At 35.1% G+C, this 10,603-nt stretch overlaps 1 protein-coding gene across 1 annotated transcript in view; it reads left to right on the top strand.

The window, feature by feature from the left end:
- The window catches only part of Itgb8 (integrin subunit beta 8), a 96,226-nt gene extending 94,578 nt beyond the window's left edge, over positions 1-1,648 (top strand). The window contains exons 13-14 of the mRNA XM_038337934.1: positions 1,271-1,434; positions 1,526-1,648. Of these exons, the coding sequence (XP_038193862.1) occupies positions 1,271-1,434; positions 1,526-1,648 (287 nt within the window). The remainder of the gene's footprint in view (positions 1-1,270; positions 1,435-1,525) is intronic.
- Positions 1,649-10,603: the final 8,955 nt, after the last annotated feature.

Raw genomic sequence — 10,603 nt, forward strand, 5'->3', positions numbered from 1 at the left:
CCTGGTGCTAAAACAAAGGTCGAGCATGTTCCCCCTCCTAGTACAGCTTTTCTTTCTTTAGCCAGTGATTATTTGTTCTTGGAGGAACACTTAATGAATCTGTGCAAGCAAACAGACTAGATTAGTTAACTATCAAAGAGTGAGACACGATATTTGGGTATTATCCAAGATTTGACACTCCCACTTCTCGGAGTCATGATGTGTAATAGCACTGAAATCTTACACCAGGATTTAGAGGAAATATTTACTTGCCTATTAGAGACATACTGAGTCTAGCTTCTGCAGATGTTTACTTTATTTTCCATTATGCTGAGCAACAAAGTTGGAAAAGCATAAAAACACATGTTAAATGCTTAGGGCTGTTCAATATTTTTTTAATTATGTTTTCCACATAGTGTTGAGCATTACACACCGCTACAGTTCTTTCTGTGACTATTGTAAAGAAACAAAGTCTCTTGCATGCAGGTAAGAGATTTGTGGATAGCAAACTATAAATATTATATATATATATATATAATATGTATGTATTTTTAATTGTAGATATTCTCGAAGAGGGGTTTACTTTTTTTATTAAACAATAGTGCTTTATTGAAAAAGGGTTAGTTTAAATGGCTACAAAGTTGAAGTGTAAAAAGTGTACATTTCTACAGGTACAAGTTAACTTCTTAGTGAGAAAGCAGATATTTATTAGCAAAAGTGTATGTTTAGATTTGGATGGAAAAACAGAAGGGGGATTTAGGATTGTGGCTGTAAGATCTTCCAGCACACGTTCACACTGTCGTCCTTCGATGTCAGCTGGCTCTCAGTGGCACCCTTAACTCACAAACACAGGGCTCACACTGAATTTTTGAAAATGCTTTTGTTTAAAAAACAAACAAAAACTTTCTCCAATCAAATTAATGTTAAAATAACCCAAACAGGATTCCACGGTTGCACTCCATAGTCATCAACACTTTTCTTGGTAGAAACTTTACACAATTAACCCCTAACCATTCACAGTGACGCAACAGTGAAAGGGCAAAAGGAGCAAACGTATTATTTTCTGTAATTTATAACAATTTTTAAGTCTCATTTTATTAGTACTATTGATTTTTGGCCTGAATTATACTTTTTTGAGCAGGCACTAATGCCAGCCTCCTGATTTAAAAATACAGATTTGTAAATAACATTGTTTCTGTTATAGGAATGTCAACATCATTTATTTGACAAGAAACTTTGGTTTACTTTTCTAAACTTTTTTTAACCCATCAATTTGTTGTCTTTCTTGCAGAATGTTTACCTGGCCCAAGCTACCTGCGAATATTTTTCATCATATTCATAGTTACATTCTTGATTGGGTTGCTTAAGGTCCTCATCATCAGACAGGTGATTCTGCAATGGAGTAGTAACAGGATAAAATCTTCCTCAGACTACAGGCTGTCCGCTTCCACAAAGGTTGGTGAATTCAGAGAATAGTTGTCAGAATGTCGCTTCTTCTTCTAACACTCAGCTTCTTCACTAACACTGATATTTCTTCTCCACCAAGAATAAACTGATTCTGCAAAGTGTTTGCACAAGAGCTGTAACCTACCGACGAGAAAAGCCCGAGGAAATAAAAATGGATATCAGCAAACTCGATGCTCATGAGGCTTTCAGGTGCAGCTTCTAAAGGAACGTTTAAAAAGCAGTAACAATCAAACAACGCTGCTGGAAACTGGGTGATTTTTCACACAACTGCTCCGAAAAAGTACAACACAAAACACCACAAGAGGAGACAAATCATTGAAGAGTGTGTCATGAAGACTGGCAAGTGTCTTCACAACCATGTGGCTCACCCAGCTGCTGAACTTTTCAGAGAACGATGTGTCTTACTACTGTTGGATACTAGTGTCATAGCACTTTACTGTGATATAGAACTTATTTAGATCAGCATAGAATGTAGGTCATCTGGAAAGCACTGGTTACACTTTACAGGTTCCCGCCAGCCCTGCACTTCCCAGACTCAGTGCTGGGACACAGGTTGGAATGATGTTGCTCCCACGGTGCAGTGATTCTTGTACATAACCTGCTGATGGAAAAGATCCAGGAGTCACTGAAAGCAGTCAGTCGCACCATTTGGCATTGCCTGGATGTGCACAAGCAGCTGAATAGTGGTTAGTATTTCCCTTCAGTTGGAGGTGAACAGATAAAACCTTAACCCTAAGGGGTGTTGCTTTTAAAACTGTGGTTTGGTGCATGTGCATTTCTGTTTTCTTCTCTTTTGCAAAATGGATATCTACTCTAACATTTTCTCTTTCTTTCATTTATATTCTGTTTTTCTTCCTTCTGGAATCAGTTTATAATGTCATAGACGACTGGATTACATAAGTGCTAAGTTACTACTGCCGTTGAAATCTATATGACAATGTCACTTTATTAGAACTGGTTTTGAAAGCTGAATGTTAATAAGGGTCACTGTAAAGTGTCATCTAAGCCCACAGCTTCTTTGTCAGAAGACACAGAATTTTATATTTTCTTACCTGTCAAACTGGATGTGCTGTTTCCCTCTCTCACTGACCTCACAATAACCTGAAATCCACAAGGTGTCTACAGAGCTGCCTCAACTGGACGGCCCTCTTTTCTGAGTATGCTCTCTTGATTTTCTCTCCAGTTGGATATCAACATTTTCCAAATGGAAAGCTGTACTGCTTTTGCCTTCCTATGCCATCTAAGGGCATTCTTTGAGTCATCCCAACCCTACTCATGAGATCCACAACAGCATGAAATTGGAGAAGGGTGGGTGATATCCTGGAAATAAGCTAATCCCGCCCCCTTTTGTTACTCATGAAACTGAGGCTCGGAAAATTTAAATGATTTCACAAAAACACAAAGCAATGAAGTGGCAGTGTTAGAGATCTGCCTTGCAATTACATGCCAGCATTGCACAATAGCACACTACCTCTTGAATCTGCAAAACACCCATGGTAAAAGTTAAAATTTGATTCATTGGTGTCTTGAGTATATTTTCATGACACTATTTCTAAGCAAAGTAGAATAGGGTACTTTAAATGGATTTGTGTAGAAGCAGCTTCTTGTTTTTCTCATTAGCCACCTTCTGATAAGGCTTTGGTGCCCTTCCCTATACACAATGGCTGTAAGAACAAACCTCTAGAGCTGTTCGTGGCTCAGTTTAAGCCTTCTTGTAGAGGCTTGGTACTTAAATTCTAACTTCTAACTATCCTATTTGTAATACGTGTTTTACCTGTGACAACAGAAGAATCTAAAGAAATGTCTCTCCCAGATTCGCTGCTTCCCAGCACTTGAAAGTTCTAGATATTTACATTTGGTGAAGACTAACTTCCATTAGATATTGCACTCTAGGGCCTGGAAAGCCTTTAAGTTATTGTCAGCCAGCAGACATGACAAGTCCTTTAGAAGTGTAGTGGTGATGCTGCTGACTTGAACTGTCTCTTCTTTCTCCATGGGGGATGGGCATCGTCAAAACACTGCATACTATGACTGTGTGTCAGGAAACTGTGATCACTGAAAGCTGGTGTGAAAAGCACACTTTGCTGCTCATGACATACCGTATCCGTTTATAAATATATAAATTACTGGATGCTTTGCAGTCCCCCCCCCCCCAAAAATGGATGATATCCACTAATTAAATACTGACAACTTAAAAGTGAGCAGTGTTTATGAACTATAGGTTATCCAGGATGAATGGGCAAAAGAGTATACATAAAGGGAATCCTTTAAAAGCAAGGATTTGTACTCTTTTATCCCTTCACTAGTTTGCACTAATTTTAAGATGGAGCAAGGTTGTTGCCACAAGAAACACAAACTTCCTTCCCAGGAATTCAGTGCCAGATGATAATATGTACTTAACACATGGGATGCCTTGTGGTTTCTCTTTCTCTTCTTTTGTGTTAAGAGCTAATTCTTAAAGATTGTAGGGCTCATATTTTACTTGAAATATTCTATTTAATAGTTTGTGAAAGGAGAATTAATATTTTATTAGATAGAATTAATTAACAGGTAAGGGGAAACAGTATTCTTAGATTAAATAATTTATGTAGATAGAGACTGTTTTCTAATGCTATATAACTGCAAGAGTCTTTTGAGAGTTGTTGAAAGTAAATGCAATTAATTGAATTTTAAATTGTTAGAAAAATTATTAACTTGAATGATTTTTTTTGACATGGCAGCATTTTGTTCCCTGGTGTGTAATTATTCAGAAATGTCCCATACATACACTCCATATGCAAGTTGTTTCTTCTGAGATATTTTTACACTGCAGTATACATTTATTTATAGACATTTGATACAATTTTTAAATATTTTCTACTATTTATTAAGCCATATTATTCTCTAAAAGACCTAAAAATTTACTGAAAATCCAGTTATGTCCCCAATGTTTAATTTATCTTAGTTTATAAAAAGAACTAAAAATACATGCCTCTAGAGGCAAATCTTTCAAAACTCAAATATTAAAATTGTTTATACATTAAATGCAAAACTTTATCAAAGAATAAATTTCAAGTATTTTAATATTTACTTACTCTCTATTGAATATATTCTTGTATATATCAACAGACATCCATGAGACACTGAAATCATTTAATATTGTTAGATTATGAATATTTTTCTCCATAGAATATTTCTTCTGGTACTTAGTAGAATAGATTATACCCAATGGATTTTCCTTACTTTTCTGGCTCCTTTTTGTCCCATTTACACTTCTCTAGAAATTGGCCATAAGCTTCAAACTATTATGTTCAATTGTAAAAAATAACTATCTAATAATACAACTAAGTTCTTCATTTCCAAAGATCTATGAATTTAAACATTCATTTGGACAAAGACAGCCCCACTGAAAACAAAGAATTTAAAAATTTTCACAACTAGTAATTTATGTTTTTATAAAGGTAGCAACTCACTAGGAAGTTCAACTATATGAATATTGTATTCTCTTTGTTTACTCTTAATACTTAGTTTACAGTTATCCTTATGTCCTTAAAACATCATTTCATTTCATGTGATGAAAACACCTTCAAAGGAATATAGAACTAATTAATATTCCTTTAAATTCTTCTTTTTTCACAATCCATAATCCCTGCATGGCCAATTAGTTATGGTAACTGATTAAACATATTTAGCGTGTGTGTTGCTGATTCTAGGACACACACTTTTACAATTTAGAATCTCCTAAATTGTGATATCTTTTGAAATTATCATCTACCATGCAGTGCTTGAAGTTGTGTAGGAATAAACACTATACTACTTCAACTTAATTAAATATTCATGGGTACACAGTTCTTCCTTTCCTTATACACGCTTATGAATTCATTTGTGATAACATGTAAAGCCAGTTTTCAATACAACTGAACCACACGCTGACCTAACTGGCTATCAGCTTGTATCCTTGCATCTCCAAGTTACAAAAGCTCTTTCAGGCTCCCATTTATGTGTTATAATAGCAGTGATCCAGGCAAACCTAAGTTAACTATAAAAATACAGAGGCTTCTCAAGCTTCCTGTAAGGATCTTCAGTCTTTCCACTTTTTTGAAGGAATTGTTTGAAATGATCATCTCACTTAAATAAGTTAACTGGAAAAAAAAGATTATATGAAAATATCATAGTTAGATTTAATGGCAATTGTATGCAAGAGAATAAATGATGCAACAAGTTGGTCTTGTGGAAAAGATTTCCTCTCAGGTCCCCTAACTTTCTTATTTTTCCTTATCCCTTCTGTTCTTTCTCTGTTTTCTTTGCCTCTAATAGTTTGCCTCTCCAGGCCATGTGATGACGGTTATAAAACTGTATAGTTAAAACATAGTACTTATGAGAAACAATTGTTCAACTCTCTGGGCAGCTTTTAATCAAATATGTGAGAGTAATAACACTACTCTGTGTCTACCTGAAGTACCCCCCTGCATAAAATGTGTCCTTGTAGGCTAAGACTTTCAACCAGGTGTTTGTTCTTCACAGCCAATTTTAGTCCAATTGTCAAACACAACGCCATAAAAGAGAAGAACACTGCATTCATCAAGGATGGGATCATGTGATTCGTGTAAAGAACTTTAACTGACTTTACACCGACAAATGTGATTTTATAGCAAGTCTGCACAATGCCAACTATGGTACATAGATTTTTTGAAATATTGAATAAAATTATTTTTGTTCTAAATTATAAGAAAGTATAAATTTGCACATTAATATAGAAATTCATTTTGTGTATATTTAACATACCTTTAAAGCTATTTTACATGTACTAGCTACTTAATAAAGGTTTGTAAATCTCTGCAAAGATGATTAGACATTTTTAAATTATCAATAACATAATCTTACTTTGTTTCACTTAACAAATATTGCTTTCTAAAAAGATATTTAATATAGACTGTATTTTTAAATCAAAATATTTGAATATAAAATAGCTCAAAGATCAAAGAAAAACAAATTCTTCATGAACACATTTTGTATTGTTTCTGGCTTTGAATTATATGAAAGATGAAATTGCCTTAATTGATACAGAAGATTGATAAATATTACAGTTTCACATACTATACTATGAATTTCTTCACATAACTGGTTGACTACTAACTTCTCCTTTATGTATTTATTAAAAGCTGACACTGTAGATTGTTGTGAGATGTTTATTTTTCTAACAGAGCTTATAAGAGTTGTGACAAGGCATTGAATTGATAAACCAATCTGTTTAAATGTAGGTGTTAACATGAAATTTTAAGTTTTAAAATAAAACTTCAAGGCTCTAATAAAAATATAAAGTATATTGTGCTTCATTTTCCATGTGCTTCACAACCCTCTAACCCTTGGGAAACAATACTGACAGAGGAGAGAATGTGGCAACAGTCACATGCTGTCACTGACGAAGGACATGGAATAATGTTTAAAAGCTACTATTTTTAGGCTATAAAAAGAGCTGTTACGTCCTAAACTTCTCTTGCCTCTTTAGGTGGTGCCTAATTATGGAAACAGAAAAATATCCTAATGAAAGAGTATTAAAAAAATTATTCCATTTTAAAACTGACATTCTCAGAATTTCCATTTCCAAACTGACATTCTTTGCCTTTAAGAGATTTCTACCATCAGATAAAGAACAATTGGATACAAACATTATTAATATTCAATTGTGCATTCCAGAATGTCACGACTAAGCAATGAATATTTGTTAAAAGTTTTAGAGGCTTCTTTCATTTAACCTAAGGGAAAGAATAAAATAGCAAGGTAGAGGATGTACTAAACACTGAATAAGACAGACTTTATCTTTAAGGAGCTCTTGATGATTTGAAGCTGTTGTACAATACGCCATTAGATAGAGGACACACTGGAAAGTCCATAGGAAAGTTACTAGAAAGTCAATCTCACGGGACTTCATTCTGAAAACTCACCCCAGTTGTTTTTTGACTACACCCAGTCTTTGAGGATCTGAGTTCTTCCACCCTGTTCTAATCATGGAATCTTCCTTCCGAGTTTCCATAGAGTACACTACAATTTCCAGACTCCTTTGCAGTGGTAGGAAAGAGGATGTGTTCAAATATGGCTTCACTTTCTCTTTTCCCCTTTCCATTGTCTGGGACAACTAGAGAAATTGCATTAGCAAAGGAAACTCTGTCCTGAGACTCATAGAAAGCTTCCTTTTCACCAAATAGTGCTCACCTCAAAACTGGTCCCAAGCATGTAAACAGTGTAATTGCACCATTTGACACAACAGCACATAACCTGCATTCTACTAATTCTGACTCATATAATTGCCTCAATGAATATTCACAAACATAAATACCTTTTCTCCTAATTGTTCAAAGAAGGTTAATGAGTTACAGAGAGCTTGAGGAACTAACAAAAATGTATCAAACCAATAAATGGCCAGGCCAGTGTCCACTTTTCTTTTCACAAACTGTTGTATGAGCCCACTTGTTTGTTCCTCACTGCTCAGCCCCAAAATAATCACACTGAAACTATATTATTTGCAATACTGTTTAGCCAATAGCTTAAACATATTTCTGGCTAACTCATATCTTAAATTAACCCATGTCCATTAATCTGTGTATTGCCACGAGGCTGTGGCTTACTGGGTAAAGTTCCGGTGTCTGTCTCTGGAGGAGCTACATGGCTTCTCACTGACTCTGCCTTCTTTCTCCCAGCATTCAGTTTAGTTTTCCCCACCTAGACTACTCTACCCTATCACAGATTATATATTAACCAATGGTATTCACAGAAAACAGAAGGGAATCCCACATCAACCAAACACATGTATTTTGAGGATAATTAAACCAGTTCAGTTACCAGAGTCTACCGGGTCCCCATGCCCCAGAAGACATGTGCAGTGAAGAAAGTAGAGAGCTGATACATGTGCACAAATGCTACATGGAAATAAATGGCAACTGAAATGCTCTGTACGTTAAGATGCCTCAATAAGGGAGGACAGAAGACGCAGAAATTAGCATTGGTCTCACAGGAAAAGTATGTGTGGCCATGGAAAAGGGAGCATCAAGAGGGTCCTAGGAAATTTTAAAGCATGATCACAAGGAAGAGAGAGTGATAACTGCATTCAGAGATGACATAAGATAATGAAAGTCAGTGACCTAAAGAACACGGAGTCAAGGACAGGCATGCTATCCTATTGGTGTTCCAGTGGTATTACTGGAAGAAACATGGTTAGAATATAACTCCATAAACTCCACTTCTAAACATTAATTTTATACTCTCAAATACTAAATGTAAAAATTTATTATTCAGTACTATCAAGTATTTAATAAATTCCCTTTGCTATTAAATTCAAATGGTATTTAATACTAATGTTTAAAAAAGCATACAAGATAAAAAAGAATTCAAATTCTGACCTCTGAGTGGCACTCACTTTCATATGTAAGCATATTTATATTTTTGCTTTATTTTCTATGTGATTAATAATTATTATTATGCAAGCATGAAAATAAATTCTCCAAACCAACCACACAGTTGATTATTGCCCTTTTTATTCAGAAAAAAATCACATCAATAAGAAACACAGTATAAATACTAAGTGCTTACTGTTTTTCTGGGGTTTTATGTATTAAGAAACATTTTTTTTCAAAAATATATCAAATATTTTGTGTGTAAAGATTTAAAACTAAATTTGAGGTAGCTTTTACTGGTGTGTATGCACATGTGTGCACACATGTATTTATGAAGACCAGAGGACAACTTCAGATGTCTTATGTGTCATTTACTTTTTGAGACAGGGCCTTGCACTGGCCTGGAACTCACCAAATAAGCTAGGTAGGCAAGCCTCCGGGATTTGCTTATGTCTACCTTCCCAGTCTGGTGCTTATACAGTGCATGGGACCACACCAACTTTTCCTTAAGTTGCATTCTGGGAGTTGGATTCAGATCCTCATGTTTGCAGGACAAACACTTTACTGAGTGACCTATATTGCTCCCAGCCTAAAAATGCTACTTAAGAGACCAACTGTGTTCTATTCATAAGTTTGCCATAGTCATGTTAATCAAGGAAAAAATAAACAGGATAAGATAGCAAATATAAAAAATATATAAAATAACATTGTTATCCTCAGATTTCAGGGGAAAAACTTTTTTAAAAAAATAGGGAAGACTTGTCCATTTTTAACAAAAATGAAAAGAAGCCAGAGTGAAACATTCCTATTGGGAAGGTTTGGGTGAATTGAGATATAATCTAATGGTGGCCATTTCAATCTATGACAAAGTACAGTCCATGAAAAAGAGCACAGAATTTTTCCATGAGAAAGTAAAGATCCAAATAAAAGTACAAAGAGAGGGACTATTGGTTTCTGCCTAAAGAATCTCAAGGCAGCTTGGGAACTGACTTGATGTAAGCGATAAAAGTTATTCCAAGAGAATTTAATGCCAGGCACAATAGTTACTTCTGGCATCTGTCCAAACTGGATCAAACTTCCAGACTGGTTTCACAAGCCACATTATTCTTGCCAGCCCTTGACTTGTAGACTAAATTCTCACATTATCAAAATATTTTGCCAGACCAAACTAAAGCAGGGAATTTTAAAACCATGTCAATGATCATACTTTCAATGATTCATAAAATAAATCTAATTGAAAGAGCAGCTATATGTGTTTTAGCATGAATATTGTGGCCATATTTATGGGCCATTATACATTGCATGAGAAAAGCAGATGGCTCTGTATCCCCTGCAGCACACTGAAATTCATGCACTAGGGCCCAATGCCATTCAGACTTCTGGTATTAGTCAGACAAGCTCTCAGACCAGACTGGTAAGAGGGAAATTCTTTCATTACTAGGTTTTTAAAAATATTACATGCTATAATATTGTTATGATTATAAAATTCACTGTAAATACCACTAAAATAATGAGAATAACCCACTTAAGAAAAATTCTTAATTTGTCAATATTTTTGATATTAAATGCATTGTTGTCTATGAGCCCCTGGATTTCACAGATGAGCCCTTGAGCCAGTCGTAGCCATCACTAAGAAACCCTGCTGACAAGGCAATTTTTTTTTGATATCTAGCTGTCTCAGTCAGTGTTCTATTGCTGTGAAGAGACTGGCTAATCTTATAAATGAAAACATTTAGCTGGGGCTGGCTTACAATTCCAGACGTTTAGTCCATTATAGTCACAGTTGG

The sequence above is a fragment of the Arvicola amphibius genome, chromosome 7, assembly GCF_903992535.2.
Source record: "Arvicola amphibius chromosome 7, mArvAmp1.2, whole genome shotgun sequence".
Taxonomy (NCBI): domain Eukaryota; kingdom Metazoa; phylum Chordata; class Mammalia; order Rodentia; family Cricetidae; genus Arvicola; species Arvicola amphibius.